The following is a 23,189-nucleotide window of genomic DNA, read 5'->3' on the forward strand; positions in this document are numbered from 1 at the left end:
CTAGGGTACCCACTTGGAGACTGAGCTGCCATGGGCTACATCTGTGCAGAGGTTCTAGGTTATCTCCATGCATGGTCCTTGGTTGGAGTATCAGTCTCAGAAAAGACCCCTGGGCCCAGATTTCTTGGTTCTGTTGCTCTCCCTGTGGAGTTCTTATCCCCTCCAGGTCTTTCTATCTCCTTCTCCTTTCATAAGATTCCCTGCACTCTGCCCGAAGTTTGACTATGAGTCTCAGCATCTGCTTTGATACTCTATTGGGTAGAGTCTTTCAGAGGCCCTCTATGGGAGGCTCTTGTCCTGTTCCCTGTTTTCTCCTTCTTCCGTCCGACGTCTATCCCGTTTGCCTTTCTGAATGAGGATTGTTTTTTTATTTTTTGAGACAGGGTTTCTCTGTGTACCCTTGGCTATCCTGGTCTCACTTTGTAGATCAGGCTGGCCTCAAACTCACAGAAATCCAACTGCCTCTGCCTCTAAGAGGCACAGAATATGGGGCCGGAGAAATAACTTAGAGGTTGAAAGCACTGGCCGCTCCTCCAGAGGACTCAGGCTCAGTTCCCAGCACCCACATGCAGTTATGGTGGCTCATAACTGTCTGTAACTCCAGTTCCAGGGGATCCGAGCCCTCTTCTGGCTTCTGCAGACGCTGCATGCACGTGGTGCACAGACATACACACAGGTAAAGCACTCATACACACATCCTTAGGAAAGAAACCACAGTGTGGAACCTTGGCTTTGGGCACCAGGCAGATGCGGCTCTGTGGTTCTGTCTGTACTCGGCTGGGAGAAGGTAAAGCTGCCATGGGGACTTGAGGTGGCCCTGGTGAAGCCCCACAGGCCTTGGGCTTGGATCACGGCCCTGCTGCTGCCTGGTGTGGCTGCAGTAGTCCTCTGGTGCTGTTTCTGTAAAGAGGGATGCCAGCTGTCCACCATGCATGGGCAGAGACATGAGCTATAGCAGCTAACGCAGTTACAGCTCAAGGTGTGCCCTAAATGCCTGCTAAACTTCTACGGGGAGACCTTCTGGTCCATTTCAGATGTGGGGAAACACAGCCCCAGGGAGGGAGAGGGGGTTAAGTTCACAGAGCCAGATCCATCTGAAAGACAAGAACACCAGGACTGACCGCACTCAGAGATGCCGAAACAGATTTCTATAGGATCGGACCATCCTGCTCATGGCTGGAGGCCTCTGAAGCTCCCTAGTGCCCCAGGGGCCACTCAGGGCCTCTCTGGTGGATCCAAGCCTGCCTTGTACCGGGAGGAGTGTTGGAGGATAGGAAGGGTGGACCCGCCCCCCTGACCCACCTAGCTAGCCCCTCTACTTCCAAGGTGGCTGCAGAGGGCATGAATACAATCCAGGGGTCCAGGACCACAGCGCCATTTGTCAGCTTTGCATGGTGGCGGCAGGCTCATCTCCATGGCAACAGTGCAGTGTGAAGGCATCTCGGCATCATTAGGGAGCGCGTTGAGTAGTATAAACAGAGGCTGCAGTAGATTACACGCCTGTTATGAGCAGTCTCGGGCTCGGAGCATTGGTAATTATGTCTAATTGTGCATTTAATTGTGTAATTGAAAACCCACATCTCTGGTTCGGGCTGGGGCTGCAGAACCTGGCCCCCTCCCCAAAGCAAAGAAGACTCGGGAGCTAACCTGGCTCTGAAAGACTCAGGCTGCCTCTTCTCAGGCAGGGGGTAAAATGTCCATGTACTCTCATTTCTCTGATCCCAGGGTCCAGAGCTCCACCAGGCCTCAAATTAGGGAGGGGTCAGGAAGAAACAGGTTCAGGATGGAGGGGCCTAAGAATACACTTTTCACTATTTGTCACAGTGTTTTATGCTACTGGTACCGTCCTCTCAAGATCCAGCATCTGGTAGCTCCAGAAACCTGGATCATTTTCAGATTTATTATATATCCAATATATAATACAAATAAAATATATATCAGGACAGGCAGTGGTAGTGCGTGCCTTTAATCCCAGCATTTGGGAGGCAGAGTCAGGCAAATCTCTGAGTTTGAGGACAGCCTGGTCTACAGAGAGAGTTCCAGAATAACCAGGACAACACAGAGAAACCACGTCTCCAAAACCAATATGTGTGTGTGTATATATATCTATAGCTAGATCAAATTTATTACATATTTATTTATATATCCAGAAAGTCACCCAGCATGCATACAAATTCTTAATAACCACTGTAAACAAGTTAATCACCAACTGCTTACCAGCCCCAACCCAGATGGCCCCTGGCTTCTTTTAGGAGGAGCACAAAATGAGGTTGAAGCAGAGTCTGTGTAGCCCAGGCTGTCCTGGAACCCACAGCCATCCACCCCAGCCGGGCCTCCGTAAGTCTGAAAATACTTATGGAGTCCAGTAGCCTTTTCCAATTTCCCATTTCACAGGCTGGGAAAATTAGGTCTGGAAAGTTGTACCATGAGTGGGTAGCGGGACCCAGGACTCTGGGTCACCACTGAGGAGGATATATTTCATGAGCCTGCCCAGCTTCGGGTCACACGATTATAGTTCTCTTAGGTGGCTGCTGTCATTAGCCCCATTTTACAGATCAAGGACTCTATGTGATTAAACAGAACTGTCGCTCCATCCTGCTCCTCCACTGTGGAGGAACAGGCTTTTCCTGCCCCACGGCATCTAAGACGAGCAGAACCCTTTGCCTCCAAGCCTCTGCACTCATAGGGGGCAGGGGGGGGGGTTCTGACTACGTGGAGGCAGGGTATGATTATCTCAGTTTAGAACAGTACAGGAGGAAGCTCAGAGATATTATCTTGTCCAAGGTCACTGGGCTAAAAAAAAAAAAAAAAAAAAAAAAAACCCGGCAGAACTGGAACTCGGAGCCCAGGCTAAGTTCCCCACAAAGCATGTACTCCTTACATCCACCAGCAATTTTGAGATGCAGGGCTAGAAGATTGGAGCTTACCCCATGGCTAACAGCGCATCCCAAACCCCTGTGTTCAGTCTCCCGTCATGCTGGCAGAAGGGAGGTGTGTGGAGGCTCAAAGCTCTCCCTCCGTCTCTGAATAACACCTGTTGCTCTCTTGGAGGAAGCCAGGCACAAGGTGCTCAGCCCTGCTGCTCCATGGCTTGGAACCTCCTCTCCCTCTTAACAGGGTTGGGGGCAGCTCAGGTTGGCCTCAGACCCAGTCACGGATAACCTCGGCTTTTGACCCTTCTACCTTAGGTTTCCTGAGTGTGCGTGTACTACCACAGTCAGTACATGTGGTGCTGGGGCAGAACCCAAAGGCTTCACGTGTGCAAATGCCTTCGCCAGCTGTACCATTTCACCGGACGCTTAAAAAAAAGACACCATTATTGAAGGGGATGAAGAAATGGCCCAGTGGTTAAGAGCACTGGTTGCTCTTCCAGAGGACGTGGGTTCGATTCCCACGTGGGTGGCTTACAACTGCCTGTAACAGCAGTTTCATAAAATCTGAAGCCATCTTCTAGCTTCAGTGCGTATCAGGCATACATATGGACACACGGTACACAGACATACACACAGGAAAAGCATCAGTACACACAAAATAAAATTTAAAAAATTTGTTCTCCCCCTTTCTCTGTGTGTGAGTGTGTGTGATGGGGCACAAATGGAGGTCAGAGGACAACTTTCTGAAGTTCATTTCTCTCTCCTTATGCCTTTATGCAGGTCCTGGGGATTGAACTCAGTTTAGCTTAGGGCAGCTCTTCCACCAGCTGAGCGATCTTCCTGGCCTCTTATTTTGTTGTTTCATCTCCTTTTTGAACTACAGCCTCACTATGTAGACCAGGTTGGCTTCAGATTCACAGAGATGCTCCCGCCTCTGTCTCCTAGAATGTTGAGATTAAAGACGCGTTCCACCAAGTCCAGTTTTTTTGTTTTGTGTTTTTGAGACAGGGTCTCACTACGTAGCTCTGGCTGTCTTGGAACTCACTACGGAGACCAGGCTGGCCTTAAACTCACAGAGACCCTCCTGCTTCTGCCTCCCAACTACTGAGATGAAAGGTGTTCACCATCAATCCTGGCTCTCGTGTGGTCTTTGTTTGTCTTAAGCCCGTGTCTCACTCTATAGCCCAGGCTGGCCTGGAATTCACTACGTAGAACAGACTGGCTGAAAAATCTCGGCAATTCTCCTGTCCCAGACTCTTCAGCGTCAACTTATAGACACGAGCTGTCACATGCCTACTATTTACATATTCATGAATAAACCAGATAACATCAAGAGACAAGTGTCTAACAAAGCCAGGCTCATGGCAGACACCACACAGAAAGGCAGGATTAGTCCCCAGATATTTCACGTAAGGAAATGAGGTCTTGGGCATGGTGCATGCCTCTAATGCCAACATTTGGGACAGGGAAGCAAAAGGATTGGGAGTTTGAAGCCAGCCTGGGATACATGAGACCCTGTCTTAAAAAGAACAAAACCCAGCTGGGCGTGGTGGCGCACGCCTCTAATCCCAGCATTCAGGGAGGCAGAACTCATTTCTGTGAGTTTGAGGCCAACATGGTCTATGAAGAGAGTCTCAAGACAGCCAAGGCTACACACAGAAACCCTGTCTCGAACAAAACAACAACAACAACAACAAAACCACAGGAAGGAGGAAGAGGAAGGGGGAGAAGAGCTGGAGAGATGATTCAGTTGTCAAGAACACTTGCTATTCTTCCAGAAGACCTGGATTCGATTCCCAGCACCTACATCAGGAGGCTGTTAACACCCCTGTAGTCCCAGCTGTGGGAGGATCTGACACCTCTGACCTCTGAGGGCACCTGCGCTCACACAGGCAAAAGAAATCTTTGGAAAAGCAAAAAGGGAGGAAGCCTTTGAGCCCAGTGGGAGGCAGAGGCAGGTGGATCTCTGTGAGTTCGAGGTCAGCCTGGTCCAGGACAGCCAGGGCCACACAGAGAAACCCCATCTCAGATAAACAAACAAAACAAAACAAAAACAAAAAGAAGAATGAAAAGGAAAGGGGGGGGGAAGGAGGTGGCAGATAAACAGGGATCATTTATGGGAATGACCTTGATCGGTAAAACCTCCGATCTAGGCAGAGACAGGGCCAAGTGACCTGTCCAAATGGCATCCAGCTGAGGGAGGAGCGCTTCTCCAGGCAGGTCTGTCAGAACATCATGCCACCGCGTCCCCAGACTACCATGCAGTACAAGTGCTGCTCTGGCTGTGTAATAGGTGAGAAGGCGGCAGCAATGCCTGCCCGACTCAGAGCTGTGCTTCTGACCACCCCCCCCCCCCGCCATCCACTGCCAATGAACTCTCCCCACCTGGCTCCCGGAGCCCACTGGCCTCGGTCTGTCCATCTGCTCAAGGAAGTGGATCTCCCAGCTTCATTCTCTCCACAAAGGGCTGAAGAACAGGAGTGACCTGGACAATTTCACAGTCCCACGTCTGAAGCCAGCCCAAGGACCTCAAGCCCCAGGCGAAGAGTCAGATCCTTGGGCGTCAGGAGCGTACAGCTGAGGCTGCTGTGAAGCCCAAGCCCCGAGAGCCGCCTCCCTCCATCCTCACCATCGCTAATAGCAACATCTATCAGCTTGACCACGTTTCACGCCATTACTCTCGGCTCAGCTGGAAGCCGAGTCACTTCCCCCTCACCCACCCACCCACCACCTTCCAGAAAAGAGCTTTCCAGAAGGAGGTGCGGGAAGGACGATGCCAATATTCTTCTGAGTACCTACTGTGTGCATGGCACCCGGCTAAGAAAAAAGCCGTTTCTACCACTCCGTGAGGAGGGGAGGGGCCCATTCGTCCAAGTTCACACAGAGTTGGGACAAGAAGCACCGCAGTCGAGAACTGGTGCCAGCTTGTAGTGGGGGCATGATGCACGGGACTGAAACCGAAAACTGGAACCGTAGACGTCATGAGCTTTACCCGAGAGGCAGACAGGGCTGGCATTCAGGTTCTGTCACCAACAAGCTTGGTGACCTTGGGCAAACCTCCTCCTCCTCACCCCTGGGCACCTCCATTTCCTCATCTGAAAAAGGGGATAATAAAACCATCCATCCACAGTGTGGAATTAAGATAATTCGAAGGGTAGAGGCAGGGAAATGGCTAGCGTTTATTGATCATTTAACATGTACCAGGCACTCTGCCAAGCACTTTACATATGTAAGCTCATTTGGTTAAATGAGGTAATGCATACAAAGTGCTTAGCACAGGCCTCCTGAAACGGGAATGATAATGATGATGATGAAGAAACTGATGACGAGTCCCTGGGGCAAATGTCCCTGGCTCATCCCCTTACTGGAAGAACTGAGTGGCCACGGGAGCTTGGGAAGGAAGGAGGTGAGTAGAGAGAAGAAATGAGTGAAAAGCAGGGAGCGAACCGAATTAATAACGTCAACATGCTACAGTAATTAGAACCCAGGAAACCAAAGGACCTGAGAGGTTCTGAGGACAGAAGGGAACTACAGAACCTTTTCCACACTTGCCCAGATGTCCTCAGATCCCAGTCAGGCAGAGCTGGGAGCCAGGGAGCCCAGGGGCCAGGCCTCAGGTTTTTCACACTTCATAGAAGGAGGGAAAACAAACACTAAACAAAACAGGAGACACAGTGGAGCAGAGATGCAGAGACATGCAGGATGTCAAGGGCAGAGGGAGGTTAGAATCCAGTCCTCCTGCCCCTCAGCTCACGGTCCCAGTTCCCGCCACTTCCTGCAGAAGAAGGCATGAGATGCCAGCATAAGCTTGAGTTATAACACCAGGGCGGGAGTCCCCATAATAACCTTAAAAATCAGGAACTTGAACTGAGACAGCTCAGCTGATGCAGTGCTTGCCACACAAGCACAGGACCTGATTTTTTTTTTTTTTGAGACAAGGTTTCTCTGTGTAACAGCCCTGACTATCCTTTGTAGACCAGGCTGGTAGACCAGGCTGCCTCCCTAAGTGCTGGGATTTAACTTGAACATAGGACAAAACGCTTACCGGTGCACCCATGGGGAAGGCACCAGGCATACAGGGAGGAAAACTTCCACTCACAGCTAGGACCTGATTTTAACCCTTGGCAATCACATTAAAAAAAAAAAAATCTGGGTGCAACTGCATAAGTGAGGCAGGGACAGGAGGATCTCTCGGACTTGCTGGCCCTGCCACACTAGCAAGTTAGTAAAATCTGGGGCCAACGAGAGACGGCCTAAGGTACAAAAGGCAGAAGAGGCGTCTTCATATTTTATATGATCGTGCACGCTTGTGCGCGCACACATTAAATAAATTAAAACTAAAAACAAGAACGAGAAAGAGCGAGGCAAAAACACTTCTCTAAGATCACAAGCCAGGAAGAACTAAGCGACAGAGGGATCTGGAACCCAGATGGCTCTGTTAAAACTCCAGAGCCTCAATTATCACCCTACATTTGTCCACCTCGGTGACACAGTCCCAATCTGCTTCTTCTAATGCTCCAACCCCTTTTTCTGTCCCTTGCCCAAAACAAGTCTACCCCAATGTCTACTGAAGGGCTTGCAACCAGCTCGCTTCGTTACTGTTCCTAAACTCCACCGGAAAAAGAAAATGATCCTTTCTCTTCTTACGTCTTTTTTTTTTTTTTCAGCTGAAAAATATCTAACCTCCTTTTTAATACCTCAGTTCTTTGGATAAGAAAGCTGAGCATCCTTCTCCCCTCAGGCTGGCACATTCACCATTCTGGTAGCTGCCAGGCTGCAGGGGCTCTAGGGGGTTAGTGAGTGACAGCTGGAGGGACCCTCTCTGCAATCAGCTCAGACAGAGCAAAAGAGCCAAGAGATCAATTTTCAAGACCCCCCACCCCTTGAGCGTTTCCAAAATTGTCTCTTGTAGCCGGCACAAGCCGGCCAAGCCACACAGGCAGGGCGTTGGGGAAGTGGAATCCCACCCAGGTCCTGTCTAAGCTAGCTCTGTGCTGGTGGAAGAGTGGGCATCGCCTGGCTGGAGCGCAGAGGCTGGGGGGACCCAGGTACCACTTCCCCTCCCAAGATAGGTGTCCCTACCGGCCCCAATGTACCAAGGCCAGAGCGATTTATGCTGAGGCTAAGGTGACAGAGGAGGCTGGTCCCATGCCTGAGTCTCAGCTCCTGGATCCCAAATCCCTTTGAGCGAGTTACATCCCTGGGTCACAATGAAGGTAACTGAGTTAACTCGTGGAGAAGCACTCACAAGAGTAGCTGGCACCCAATGCGCTAGCAACAGCACTTGAACATAGGACAAAACGCTTACCGGTCCACCCATGGGGAAGGCACCAGGCATACAGGGAGGAAAACTTGCCCTGTTTTCCACTCTACGAGGACTTATTTGCTCACTTCATTATATACGAATATCATTTCTCAAGTTTAAAAAGTGCACTTTAAACTGGGCGTAGAGGTGTACATCTTTAATCCCAGAACCTGGGAGGCAGAGGCGGGCAGATCTCTCTGAGTTCAAAGCCAGCCTTCTCTACGGTAGTGAGTTTCAGAACAGCCAGGGCTACGTACTGAGACCCTGCCTTGAAAACAAAAACAAAAACAAAACGAACAGAAGAAAACTTGGAGTTTAAAATTTAAGCTAGCCACCCTGTCATCCCCAGCACTCATCGGGCTGAGGCAGGAAGACTGCTGTGAGTTCAAGACCGGCCTGGACTTAAGAGTTAGAACATGCTCAAACAAACAACAGACAACAGGCACACAAAACCAGAAAGGGATCCCGGAGGCTAGCAGTCAAGAGCGCGCTGCTCTCGCAGAAGACCTGAGTCTGATTCCTAGCACCCACCTACCACCTGTAACCCCAGCTCCAGGGACCCTGATGGCTTGTTCACACGCCTTGGACGCCTGCATACACATATGTGTGTGTGCACACACACAATTTAAAGTACGATAAATCTTTAAAAAAAATTCAAAGCAAACGAATCCTCTGAAAAGTTTTTGAAGATTTCTCGGCCTTTTATGTTCCTCAAAATAGATAAAGGAGACTGTTTCTACTACGAGGCCAGATGTGCCAAATAACTGCTTCTTCATTTAGTTTACAGATATTAATGAGGTGTCAAGCACTGTCCAGCTGCTGGGGATTTAGCAGGAACAAAATGGGCTGTTTCTGCCCTTCTGGGGTTTTCGTCCTACCTGGTGGCGACTAAGTCCCTCTGCCACCCCTGAGAATGGACACCGGACAAATCAGGTGGCCAAAGAGGACACTGCAGTGGATAGCAGGCTTGGGGCTGGTTGCTCAAAAGGAAAGGTGAGAGGGACAGAGGCCACCTGCACACCCCTCTCAAAGCCTCTGCACCTGCGCAGGAGCAGGTGGCACTGCAGGCCAGAAAGCAGACCCGGATAACGGGACCCACAGGAGTGAGGTCTAGGTGCACCCCACCCCTACCCCACCCCCACCCTCCTCAGAACTGACGCTGTCTGCAGTTCCTAACCAACACTGCCTAGAGCCGAGGCAAAGCTCCAAGGTAGGCAGGAAAACCAGGAAAGCCTCTTCTCCATCTCCTTCTCAATCCACAGGCCAGGACTTCAGTCACTCTTAGCCTCCAGATTCACTCTGCTGCCCCCTACTCTTAGTCAAAGACCTCATTTCCCCCAAACTAGGGCCAGCACAGAGCCCCCCCACCCCCGCTGTAATTCTTCCCAGGACACCCAAGTGTCCCCATCCAACGTGACCAAGGAACTCTTTACCTGACTGACCCCACCCCATTGCTGATAGAACATATGGCTCCTGGGACGCTGGGGGACCCGGTAGCCAGACCAAAGCCACAGAGTAGGTCCCGCGCCTGCCAGGTCAGGCTGTCTCAAGATACATCAATTCCTGGTGACCCTTCTCAAGGAGGTAGCTCTCCATCCCAGGCCACCCAGTCAGGAGGGTGCCGGGAGGCAGAAAAGCAGCACAAAGGACGGCTGAGGGTTCTCCAGAGTCTCAGGTCCCACCACACAAACAGGAAGCAGAAATGGCCAGAGATCTAAAAACATTCCAGAGACACACACTGGAGCAGAAAGAGACTTTGCGAGAGACTCTCACAGGGGCGGAGCCCAGAGGGATCGGGGGCACCCACGGAACCAGCGATCCAGAGGGGAACGTGCGGCCAGGGACCTCGCGGACGGCACAGACCAGCCTCGGACACACCCCCAGCCTCAAGGGAACCACAGTCCCGGGCCGCAGCCCCCAGCGGGAGTCCACGCGCACACAGCGCGAACGGACGCGTGCAGCCCGGGCGCGCTGGACCGTGCGCGCGAGCGCGGGGCTGGGGCGAGGAGCGCACACAAAGGGACAAGCCGGCCCGCGCGGGGAAGGCTCCGCCCGGCCACCCCGCACCCTGGGTGGCGCCCACGCCCCGCCGCTGCCCCACCCCGCCCCGCGCGGCTCACCAGCTGCAGGCAGCAGAAGGCGACCAGCGTGCAGCGCCCGCTGCACTTGCCCATGGCTCCTCCTCGCGCCGCGCGGGGCCGCGTCGTTCCGGTGGCGCCCCGGGGCGGCGGGGCCGGCGACTAGGGCCGGGTCCCCGGAGCCGCGGCCAGCCGCACGCGCCCCGAGTGCATGGTGCTCCCGGTCCGCGCGGGCTCCGCCGCGCCTCCTTTGTCTGCGGCCGGCCGTCGGCACACCTCCCGCCCGCGGCGCCGGCCAGCGCGCAGCGTCCCCCCGCAGGCACGGAGCGCGGCGCGGTGCAGCACTGCCCAGCTGGGGCAGCCGCCGGGGCTCTCGGCAGCCGCTGCTTCCCGGCCCACCACGTGGCTCGGCCGCCACCCGGGAGGGAGGCGAGGGAGGGGCGGAAGAGCGAGAGGGCGGGGGAGGGGAGGGGCGTGGAGCCAAGTGGAAGAGTGCGGGTCCTGCGCGCTAGCAGCTCTGGGTCGCGTCCAGACTGTTGTTCGCTAGCTGTGTCACCTTGGGCAGACCCCGTTACCACTCTGGACCTTTCCCCCGGGGGCGTCAGGAGCAAAGTAGGAAAAAGTCAGTTGCAAGCTGTCTGGTGAACCCGGCGTTAGCCCTTAGCTTGGCCTGCTGAGGGAGCCGGAGCCACCCTGCCTGGGAGAGCCCTGGAGTTCCAACTTTGCCCTCTGTTTTCATTTGTGTTCTCAGCCCAGCTTGTCAGACCTCCTTGTTTCCCCGCCACATTTTCTTTTCTTTCTTTTCCTTCTTCTGGCGTAGCCTGGGTTTCTGGAAGCCAGAGGTGAGCTTGGAGCGCTCTCCAGTTCCATGAATCTTCATAGCTCAGGGACCAGACAGGCCCAAAGCTGGCTTCTCGGAGATCCCCCTGCCTCAGCCTCCCAAATCCTGTTATATACATAAGCCACTGTGCTCAGATAAACGTGTTTTAAAACAGGCAAGACAAGTATACATAAAGCCCTGGATTTGATCCATAGTGCTGTCAACAACGACAGAACAAAGGGCCTCGCAGGTTATTCCCAGAGTCAGTCATCGCGCATGCTCAGAACACCCTTCCCACCCCAAACACACACACACACACACACACACACACACACACACACACACACACACACACACTGATAACACTGAGGACTTTTCTCAGCCATTCTTAGGGAGGCAGCTGTGTCCAGCCAGTTTCCATGACTAGCTAGGTTTCCTGGAGTCTGGGAATGCCCCTAAAATGATACACAGAATGTAACTTTATGTGGGGGACTGGCTCACAGCTTTTGTCAAAGTCTCGAAAGAGTTCTGTTTTCCACAGAAGTTGCGTGAACTGGCTCCCCGACGGGATCCCCTGCAGCCTTTCCAGTGAGCCCATGACAGCTCCCTCCTCCACGCTGGCAGGGTGCTCAGACAGTCCCAAGGACATTTAGCCAGGCCTCACTGACTCAAGAACTGGACACACACTGTCACTCTCCAGGGTTCTGCTTGGCTCTGACCGGCCCTGACAGACTCTCAAATGTCCCTAGGCCACAGCCTGGTCACCTCCCTCAAAGTCTGAAGTAACCTCTGTCCCAGGTCATTTAGTCTACATCCTGTCCTATGGAATCCTGGGCCACCATTCCCCCCGGCCCTCCCTGCTTTTAGGTTTGTTCTTTTTTATTTATTTATGCTGTGCGCCTGTGTTTGGGTGCATGCATGCTAGAGCGCCCTTGTGGCTCTCAGAGAACAATGTGTGGGAGTTAGTGTCCTCCGTCTGGGTCCCAGGGATCAAACACAGATCTTCAAACTCAGGGGCGAGTGTCTTTACCCAAAGCCGTCTCTCAGGCCCAAGTTTGTTCTACTCTAAGGTCCCGTCTGTGGTGCAGTGGCCTCTGGTTCATCTGCAGCATTTCAGCTGAGGCCTCAGTCCTTGACCTGTGGTCACCTAGGGAGGTCCCTTCTTTGACTTACTCCAGCCTTCAACGCCTCCATGATAGCTCATTCTAAAACCTCTTTGCTTTTTTTTCCCTGAAGTAGACTGTGAGCACTAGGAGGACACTTCTTTGGTGATTAACCTTGACCTCCCCCAGGCCTTGGATCAAGGCAGGAGTCATGTGACCGGACTGAAGTGGTACAGCTGTGTCTTAATTTGGGTTACTGTTTCAAGAAAAAAACATCATGACCAAAAGCAAATTGGGGAAGAAAAGGATTATTTAGTTTATGCTTCTGCATTCATACTCTATCACTGAAGGAAGTCAGGACAGAAACTCAAACAGGGCAGGAAACTAGAGGCAGGAGCTGATGGAGAGGCCATGGAGGGGTGCTACTTACTGGCTTGTTCCCTATGACTTGCTCAGCCGACTTTCTTTTCTCCTTTTTTTCCTTTCTTTACTTTTCTTTTCTTGTCATGGTTTCTCTGTGTAGCCTTGGCTGTTCTAGACTTGCTTTGTAGACCAAGCTGGCCTCAAACTCACAGAGATCTGCTTGATTCTGCCTCCCTGAGCACTGGGATTACAGGCACGCACCATGGTGCCCAGCTCAGGCTTGGCTTTTTTATAGAACCCAGGACCACCAGGGGTGACCTCACTTGAAATGGTCTGGGCCTTTCCACATCAATCACTAATTAAGAAAGTTAGTGGCCAGAGGGCCATAGGCTGCCTAGAGCCCAACCTCACCTCACGGAGGAGGCATTTTCTCAGTTGGGGTTCCCTCCTCTCAGATGGCTCTAGCCTGTGTCAAGTTGGCATAAAACCAACCAGCAAATGCTGTGTGCCAGCCCTGGGTCCCAGTGGGTCCCTTTTTGTCCTGAAGCCTGAGGTTCTCAGGAGCAACACAACTGGACAAGCAGAGGCAGTCAGCTCTGGCAAGAGGTTCAGAACTGGGGATAACCAGGGGTGGGGGTGGGGCTCACAATCGTTATCCTGAGGGATGACTAACAGAGGAGTAGGGAAGGCTGTGCGGAAAGATGAAGCAGGACTCACAATGGAAGCACGGCCATGACTCAGAACACAGTCCCATTTCCTGAGTGTGAAGGTGGGATCACCGTCAGGCCCGGAGGGGGTCGGGCAGATGCGATGGGAAGGGGGTACTGGGCAGTCCCCTCCCCTCTAAACCGAGGCTGGGAAGCTTTTGTTGTTTGCCCCTCTGTGGGTGAGACACGGGAGGCCTGAGAACATTTTTTTTCGTGACCTGGCTGAATGAATGCTAAGCCTGATAACTCCCCCTCCTCGCTCACTGGAGGGCCAAACATGCTCACTAATTATAGCTTCTGGGACACTTTCTGTCACTAACCAATTCTTCCAACCAGCTGGATGTCTGATGATTCAATTCAGTTATGGTTTGAACTACCTGCGACTTAGCCCACAGGCTAAGGGCTCAGTCTCACAAGCTGGCACCCCTTGGAGAGGCCAGCCCCAAGCCTCCAGCTACCATTCGTCCTGCCAATGGACAGACTGTCCACGAGGCTCACACGACCCCCTCCTTGTGTCCCATAATTAGCTAGAGTGGCTTGCAGAATGCCAGCAGGTACTAGACTTACATTTACAGGTCTATTATAAAGGACACCAATGAATGGCCAGAGGGAAAAAGGGACATAGGGTAAGGTCTGATGGGGTCCGAAGTGTGGGCCATCTGTCTCTGTGGAGTTCATCAACCTGGAAGCTCTAAAAAGGGGCTCTTTGCTCAAGAGCTCAAGGGTTTGCTGATACCCCCGTCTCCTCAGGGTAGAAGAACAGTGGGCGGGGTTAAAAGTTCCAACCTGCTAATCTTTTGGCTTTTCCGATGACCTCTTCTGAAACCACCCAAGGCCACCCTAGCCCTAGGACAGCTCATGAGCCTGAACTTGGGAGGACAGAAAAGTGCTTAGGGACTGTCAAAAGACACCCCTGGATACAGCTTCCTGATACCTCCCTCTAATCCTAGGTCCCCAAAGAAGGAGGGAAGAGAACCAGAAGACCAGGGCTGGTCTGGATTGCATAGATCCATCATTAAAGTCCACGGTAACAATTGGAGTGGGGGCTGTGTCTGTTCTGACTCTCTTGTCTCCCTCTGGATCCTATATGCCTAGCAGGGCTGCCTTGCCTTGCCTCAGTGAAAAAGGAGGAACTTAGTCCTGATGCGACTTGAAGTGCCTGGGTGAGTTGGTACAGGGAATGGGGGCCATGGGGAGAATGGGGGGGGGAGAATGGGACTGGGAGGAAAGGAGGGAGTGGGGTTTCAATTGGGATGTAAAATGAACAAATAGATAAATTAATACAAAAATTAACACACAGTAGAGGGGCTGGGGTTACTTTCTCTTGCATGAAGCCCTGGGTTCAGTCCCTAGCACCGACAAAACCAAGGTTCAGCAGCACATGCTTCTAATCCAGCACTCTGGAGGTGGAGGCAGGAGGATTGACTGGAGTTTGGGTTCAGCCTGTGCTAAATGGGGACTTCCAGTGCAGCCTGGGCTACAGAGGAAGACCCTGCCTCAAATAACAAACAAACAAACAAAAATGTAAACTGCCCTGATAAAGTGCTTGCCTGGCATGTGCAAGGCCCTGGTTCTATCCCCAGCAACAAAAGTAAAGTCCCTTTATCATTCAAAAGACTCCAAGGCTTACTGGGTTCTACACCAGCCCCCAAAGAACAAACTCCTCCATCACTCCACCCCAGGAGCTAGCTCTAAAGTGAGCTCCTGTCTTTAAAAGGGTGGACAGGGGCAGGAGGATAGAGACGGAGGGTTGGGATCCTAAACGGTGCTGTAGAAAGTGACCTCGCCTGGGCTGTGGGGGCCCCGAGTCTCCCGCACAGAATCTGCTGACAGCCAAGACAAATCTCCTTTCCCACCAGCCCTTGGAGGACACGGGCTTTCAGCTCAAGTAGGCCCTGAGGCCAGCTGAGCTGGGACATTGAGAGATGAGGGGAGGCCCTCTCCCTGAAGTTCCACGGCTGCTGCCAGGCCTTCATTAGGCTGCACTAAGCTTGTCCCAGGGCCAGCGACAGAGAGCAAGCAGATGGAGTCAGCTGAGGCGGGGCCCTGAAGCGGGCCTCAGATGCTCTGGTGGGACTCATGGTCCCCGCTGGCTGTCCCTTTCTTGTCATTTTCTGTCACCAGGTGTCTGTTCTTAGCAGTCTGCTGGGGCCTGAGATGACCATCGTAGGCTCTCAGGAACTGAAACAGCCCCCAGAGACGTTTCCCTGAGCAGTTCGCAATGGTTAGCGACCCGAACACCTCCATCTGAACACTCAGGGCCCCGGGGTTAAGAAAGGCTAAGCAATATGTCTGCAGGTAGGACGTGTGTGTGTGTGTGTGTGTGTGTGCATGCACTTAGGTCAGAGGACACCTTTGGGGACTGGGTTTTCCTGTCTGGCTTGGAGGCGAGCTCTCTCTATGCTGAGCCACCTTGCCAGCCATAACCTTTCTTTGAGACAGCCCACCCCTGAACCCAGAGCTGGCTGCTAGGACTGATATGAAGCTATAGCCATCCTCATGTAGCCTCTATACCTGGTGTTTTCACACGGTGCTAAGGATGGAACTCAGGTCCTCATCTTGTAGCAAACACTGTTGACTGCATCATCTTCCAGCTCCCCCTTCCCCCTTTCCTTTGACAGAGTCTTGTTACATAGCCTAGGCTGGGCTCAACATCTCCAGCCCCACCCTTCTGAAAGCTAGGATTACTTGTGGGCCATCACGCCTGGCTTCAGGTGCCTTTTGTTTTGTTTTGTTTTGTTTTTAGACAGGGTTTCTCTGTGTAGCCCTGGCTGTCCTGGACTCACTCTGTAGCCTAGGGTGGCCTCGAACTCAGACATCTGCTTGCCTCTGCCCCCCGAGTGTAAAAGTCATAGTCCACTGGCCGTGTCTGCATGCTCTAAGGTGTCCTAGAATGAAAGCCCGCGGCTTTGCAAGGCAGCTCTTTGATGTGCAGAAGTCCAGCTCTCTTCCCTCAGTGACTGCACAGGGTCACCCTTAGCAAGAGCATGCTCGGCTGGGCACCTCCACGGTGAGCACCGAGCAGTTTGTGGCAGCTCCTCCCCTAGGATGAAGTCTGAGCGTCCAGCTGACCTTGGAGCCCTTTGCAACTGTCCCAACAGCTCTTGCTTATCTGTTACTCCTCCAATACAGGGCGTCATGCCCGCCAAGATGGTGCCAACCTGCGCTGCTGTCTCCCCCCATCACCTGGAAAGACAGTCCCAGCTTGCTCCTTTATCCACAATCTCTGTTTAAGACTCACCTCACAGCTGGACACTGCGGCCCACGCCTGTAATCCCAGCACTCGGGGAGGCAGAGGCAGGCAGATCTCTGTGAGTTCGAGGACAGCTTGGTCTACAAAGCGAGTCCAGGACAGCCAAGGCTACACAGAGAAAGCCTGTTCCTGTTTCCAAAAAAAAAAAAAAAAAGAAAAAAGATTCACCTCTCACCTCGAATGCCATTTCCTTAATGAAACTGGAAGCATCCGTTAAAGAATGTATGTATGTGTGTGTGTGTGTGTGTGTGTGTGTGTGTATGACCTATCTATCTCACTTTGCGGCTGGCCTAGAGCCTATGGAGATCTACCTGCCTCATAGTAAAGGCGAGTACCACCAAGTCCAGCTTTAATTTTTGTCTGAAAAAAAATTCAAAATAAAGAGTTGCAGGAGGTTGTGGGTAGAACATGCGCTTTAATCAAAGCTCCGGGCTCAATCCCCAGCGTCCCCATTCTCAGAAAGATTGAAACCTCTATTTGTGTTATCTGCATGCCCCTGGGAACTCTCTCCTCCATTTTCCCCAGCTGCAAAGTTTGGAAGGACTTCTAGGTCTACAGGTGGACCGACAGGGTCTTTTCTGATCTGTGCTGCATCTGGGATATATTATTTTTGAGACAGTCTCGGGATATATATAACCCTGGTATTTATGTAACTTAAATGGTTTCAAACTCAAGGCAATCTTCCTGTCCCGGCCTCCGTAGTGCACCAAGACATGTTTTTCTTTATGAGGTGCTAGGAATGGAACTCAAAGCCTTATATACGTAGGTTAAGTAAGCACTTGGCACCAAGTCACCCAATAGCCCTTGTACTTGGGACTTAGAAGAAGTTAGAGAGCCAGACATAGTGGCACACACCTTTATTCCCAGCACTCAGGGTGGTGGAGGCAGGTGGATCGTTATGAGTTCAAGACCAGCCTGTTCTACAAAGCGAGTCCAGTATAGCCAAAGCTACACAGAGAAACCCTGTCTTGAAAAACCAAAAACCAGGGCCCTGGAGAGATGACTTAGAGGTTAAGAGCACTGGATGCTCTTCCAGAGGTCCTGAGTTCAATTCCCAGCAACCACATGGTGGCTCACAACCATCTATAATGTAATCTGGTGCCCTCTTCTGGCATACAGCTGTACACGTATAAATAACAAATAAATACCTCTTTTAAAAAAAAGAAAGAAAAAGGAAAGAGAAGTTAGAGCACTTTCAGGGGATTGTTTCACAAAGTTCCACAGTCCACCAGGCAGGGATGACCACCATGGTTCTCTGGCCAAGCTCCTACATTTATGTTCAAGGAAGGGATTTGTTAAAGGTTCTGAAGCTGACACAGCATAGCTGCGAGCCAGTGGCTTTCCTGCAAGTAATGGGTAACACACGGTCTGTGTGTATACATGTGTGTGTGGCAGGGTGCAGGGGGCTGTTTGGCTTTATGCTGCCCTCTGGTGTAGTTACAGGATGGCCAGCACCGGTGTTCTGGTGTTCTCAACTCTGATTGCCCCTTGGAGCCACCTAAGCAGCTTTCCTAAGGCCTATCTCCAAGATTCAGCTTTAGCTGCTCTGGGGTGCAGCCTGAGTCTGGGCTTTTAAAGGCTCCCTGGGTGATTCCAGTGTGCATTCCAGACGAGAAAGATGCCATTAAGGTCCACACTGTGGTGACTGGAAAGGCTCCAGCTAGGTTCAAAGCTGGCTCTCCCTTCTTTGGACTTGTTTCTCCGTGGGATAATGTGCTGTGCATCACTGAGCCTCAAAGGCCAGTGGATGGAGAAGAACGGTAGAGTAAGTAGAAGTCTCTGCAGCGTCCCTGGGAAGGGCCAGAAAGACCAGCGCTTTTTAAACACAATGCTTCTCAGCGGTGAATCAGTTACACCAGGAAGATGCAGGCTGGGAGGCATATTAAAACAAACAAACAAACAAACAAACAAACACTTAAGAGGACTCATCCAGGGCTGGAGAGATGGCTCAGATGTTAAGAGCACTGGCTGCTCTTCCAGAAGTCCTGAGTTCAATTCCTGGCAACTATGTGGTGGCTCAGAAATATATGAGATCTGGTGCCCTCTTCTGGCGTGCAGGCATACATGCAGACAGAACACTGTACACATTATAAATTAATCTTAAAAAAACTTGTCAAAACAGATAGCTAAATATCAATTTCCACTCAAGTTTCTTTTTATTTCTCTCTCTCTCTGGTTTTCTGAGACAGGGTTTCTCTGTGTAGCATTGACTGTCCTAGAACTTGCTCTGTAGACCAGGCTGGCCTCAAACTCACAAGTGCTGGGATTAAAGGCGCGCACAATCAGTGCCCAGCTCCCCGACAGTTTTTTTTTTTTTAATTAAAAGTTTTAAACGTTGCACATTATTTATTTATTCATTTTGTGTGTGTGCAGGTACCACAGTTCATGGTGTTGGTTAGAGAAAAACTTGCAGGAGTTGGTTCTCTCCTTCCAAAGTCCCGAGGCTGGAACTCAGGTTCTCAGGTTTGGTGGCAAGCACCTTTGCCACCGAGTCCTCTCACCAGCCCCTTTTAAACATTTCTTGCGGTGCTACATCTAACGCAGCCTTGGTAATGATAGATAGGAACTCTATGGTTGGGCTACATCTCAGTCCTCACTGCTCCTAGGCTTTGCTTCTTATTCACTAAGTCTCAAGTCTCCACAGGGGTGGGAGTGGGAATCTAGAATTTGCTTTTGCCCCCTCCCTCCAAGACAGGGTTTCTCTGTGTAGTTTTGGCTGTCCTGGAACTTACTCTGTAGACCAGGCTGGCCTTGAACTCAGAGATCTGCCTGCCTCTGCCTTTCTGAGTGCTGGGATTAAAGGTGTGTGCCACCACTATGCCTTTAGAATTAAGAAGTTCTGCGTGTTGCTACTGCTGGCCCAGGAAAACCCGCTTTGAGAATCACAGTCCAGTGGTTCTAAAATACTTGGGTAGCATGCCTGAAGCCCTGGCCTCAGTCACCTCTATGGAAGCAGAATGAATGACTATTATTGTTCTGAAGCAGGTTTTCTCAACAGCATCATCTGGAGCAGCAAATTCTGTGTTTGTTTTTGGTCTCTGCCGACCAGACAGCCACAGGTATCTCCAGACATCATCAAATGTCTCCTCCTAGAGTGATATGGGTCACTTTTGTTACAGAACAATGCTAGAGTTTAGATGATCTTCAGAGCGGAATGAAAAAATCCTAAAGCCTAGGAGACTGGTCCATCCCGGGGCTCAATGCAGTGTTCACTCAGAACACTTTCAGAGCAGGGTCATGATATGCACAGGGTAGGTGGAGACACTGATGAGAGCTCTACTTGGACCTGGAGACGCCATGTTAAATTCTCCCTTCCCCCAACCTGGCTTGGGATATTGCTGTCTAGTCTCAAAGTCTCTTGTTTTGCTTTTGGGTTCTTGTTGCTGGGCATCAAACCCAGGGCCTCACCTGAACCCATCCTAAATCCCTTGATTTGGGGAACTTAGGGTCCTGTCAACACAAGTTCCTGGCAGTTTCTCCCTAAGACTCAAATTTCCACAGCCCAAACTGTTCAGGAATTTTTATCTCAGTTTCACCCCATTTTGAGGCATCAAAGAGCAGCAGGCTCAGGCTGGACCATGGTGACACACGTCTTTAATCCTACCACTCAGGAGGCAGAGGTAGGTGGATTTGTGAGTTCGAGGCCAGCCTGGTCTACAGAGTGAGTTCCAGGACAGCCAGGGTTACACAGAGAAATCCTGTCTCAAATAATAATAATAGTAATGATGATTAAGCCCATTGCTTAACAGATACTGTGGTTTTGATGTGAAGAATCAACTGACTCTGGACAAGCCAGCATCTCTGCCTGTGATCTGATTACAGGATGACTGGATTTCCCTCTCTGAGGCCACTGACATTGCTAGGGATTCACTTCTCTCCGCTGAAAGGATCAACTGCTCTGTATAAGCAGGGGACGGTCGGGAAGGAAGACAGGACTGACCTGTGCTCTCAAGAACTGTTTGTAAATAAACTGTTTGAGGTGGGGATTAGGATGGATAAAACTGGGGCTACAGGTTACAAGAAATAACCGTGGTGATGGTGGCAGGCGCTAGAAACAATGACCTAAAAATCCACCTCCCTCACAGTTCAGCCCGCAAAAAGCCATCCAGTGAAAAAGCAGTTTGGCTCTTTAAGTGCCCGCGGTATTAAGTGCTAGAGACTGGAAGTCATAAAGGGAAATTAACTGAAAGCCAGAGAAGCCATCACTCACTCGGGAGCCATCTATCTCTCCCAAAGGGAGAAGACAATTTGCACCCCCTGGAGGTGTTTTATGCTTAAATCTTTATTCCCAGATTCTGCTCTCTTCGGTCCTAAGTGGTGCTGCCATTCCCCGCTAATGGCTCCTACTCAGCCCTGTGAGGAACTGGGAAGGACTGAAGCGGCTCAAGTCAGAGGAGACTCCGGCGGTGTCCCAGGCCTCCCACCTCCGGTCACCATCAACTCTCGAGGGACTCGAAGAAGGCTCAGTGGATAAACTACCAACTTGAGGTTGACCCAAGGGATCCGCGTGGTAGGAGAGAGGCAACTCCAAGTTATTCTCCCCATGTGTGTCGTGGCATGTGTCCACCCCTGCACACAGCCTGGTGACCCAAGTCTAATCTGTGGGACCCATGGAAAGGTAAATGGATCAACTCCACCAAATTTTCCTCTGAGCTTCACACCACATACATACGATGAGGAGAGTTGAAGGGATTGGACTAATCCGGTCAGGCGGACCTGGTGCTAAAAAGGGTTAGAGGGCTGAAGACATGGCTCTGCAGTTAAGAACACTTGCTATTTTTCCATTAGACCTGGGTTCAGATCCCAGCACCCTGTATCAGATACCTCACGACTACATGTAACTACAATCCCCGGGATTCAATGCCCCCTTCTGGCCTTTGTGAGTACTGCATGCACACAGTGCGCCTACGGAGAAGCGAACACACAGGTTAAAAGAAGAAAAAGGAGCTACTTGATTTCTGTGGAGTCATGAAGACAAGGCTGAATGCCTTTTGGGGACACACTTCCCCCAGAGGTCATCACAGCCATATATGTAATTAATTAGTGCTCAGGCCAGATGTCAGGGCCACCCTTCCGTATCTCTGTGAATGGTTCTTTGTTTTGAGGCAGGATCTCTCCTGTGTCCGTCATGCTGTGTGGGTGCTTCAGGCTAGCTGGCCTACCAGCTTTTAGACAATCCCCTTTTATCCCACTGTACGAGGGCATGGATTATAAATGAGTAACAAGGCATATAGATTTTTATTCAGTTCCTGGAGACCAAACTCAGGCTGGCCACCAACTAACTAGCTATGTAGCAGAGGATGCCTTGAACTCAATTCTCCTGTCCCCTGATTCCAAGTGCTGGGATAACAGGTGTGTGCCATGCCTGGCTTCATCTCACAGCACACAGTACTTCATATGTAAAGGCTCAAAAGTAGTGAAAAGAGTTTCATGCTGTCTAACCCCATCTTTCCCCGAGTCTGTGGAACACACCTCAGGAAACCTCAATCTACAGGATCAATCACCTGAAGTTTAGGTTCTCTGGGATTTGGCTCTTTTGTTTGCTGGCCCCATCTCCGATAAACAGAACTTAGGTTCTCTGGTTCATGGACACACCGCCACACCCTAGGGCTTGTCTTTTTAGACAGCCCTCCTCCATTTCTGTCCAGATCCAAGCATGAGCACAGCATCTTATGATACTTCCCTGTTCTCCCGAAGGCATGATAAATCGCTTCCCCCTGTGTTTTCAGTGTGCTTTACTCAAACTTCATTCACTGCATTAAAAGCAACTGCTCTGGGGGGCTTCCCCATTCAGCTGGCTTCATTAATAAGTCAAATAAATCTCTGGCATGTGCTCACTTAAAAAAAAAAAAAGGGTTTATTTCCAACAATATTCTCTTCTGGTCTGTGCACCTCTCATGGTGGCAAGACAGGATTTTTTTCTGTCTCTGTCCTCAGCAATGACTTGATCTGTCATAAAACAGGGCTTGGTGTTTGTTGAATGACTATGCTTTAAAACCAGGGCAGCACTGTCTCTGTTGTGTAACTCATGATAAATATGATTTAAGTTCATAAGCTCAGAGTCTAAAGCCAAACGTGTTCACATCGGAAGGCTTTTTGCTTTGAGCCAGAAGTTTCAAATACATAGTCTGCTTCCCAGTGGCTGATGGACTCAGGGATGTGTCTGTGTGAGCTGGAGTCACCCAGAGACCGGACGGAAGCAGGACCTAGTCTCAGCAGAAGGCATTCGACAGACTTCTCAACATCTCTGTCGGAGCAGGAAAGTCACAGGAAAACAGTCATAAAAACCCTTAGAAAATGCCATGTCCAAATCCTAGTTAACATCCATCTTCCCTTTGGGCTACCTGTGACGCAGCATTCTGGCCAAAGGTACCAGCTAGAGCTGCCACAGGGCTGCCTACTCCAGGATCCCAGAGCACAGAACTAGGCTAAGAAAAGTGCTTTGGGCAGGGGCACAGCAGATAGGCCCTGTTGTTAGAGCCAGGTGCTTCTGGACCTCGCTGATTACCTTTCAGATGCCATGCTGCCAGTTACAGAAGAGCATTTGCTACTGATGATCACACCTCGCCATTTTCTCAGGAGTGAGGAAGCCTAAACAATGCCTCGGAAGTGTAAATGGGCTGTATCTTCTGGACATATGTTTGCTCTGACTTGGAGCAAAGACAGCAATAAATCCAAGCCACGAGG

At 51.1% G+C, this 23,189-nt stretch overlaps 1 protein-coding gene across 1 annotated transcript in view; it reads right to left on the minus strand.

The window, feature by feature from the left end:
* Positions 1-10,502, minus strand: part of Nkain1 (sodium/potassium transporting ATPase interacting 1) — a 41,006-nt gene extending 30,504 nt beyond the window's left edge. Inside the window, exon 1 of the mRNA XM_021636493.2 lies at positions 10,299-10,502. Coding sequence (XP_021492168.1) covers positions 10,299-10,352 — 54 coding nt within the window. The 5' untranslated portion in view covers positions 10,353-10,502. The remainder of the gene's footprint in view (positions 1-10,298) is intronic.
* Positions 10,503-23,189: the final 12,687 nt, after the last annotated feature.

Source organism: Meriones unguiculatus, chromosome 3 (assembly GCF_030254825.1).
Source record: "Meriones unguiculatus strain TT.TT164.6M chromosome 3, Bangor_MerUng_6.1, whole genome shotgun sequence".
In the NCBI taxonomy this organism is placed as follows: Eukaryota; Metazoa; Chordata; class Mammalia; order Rodentia; family Muridae; genus Meriones; species Meriones unguiculatus.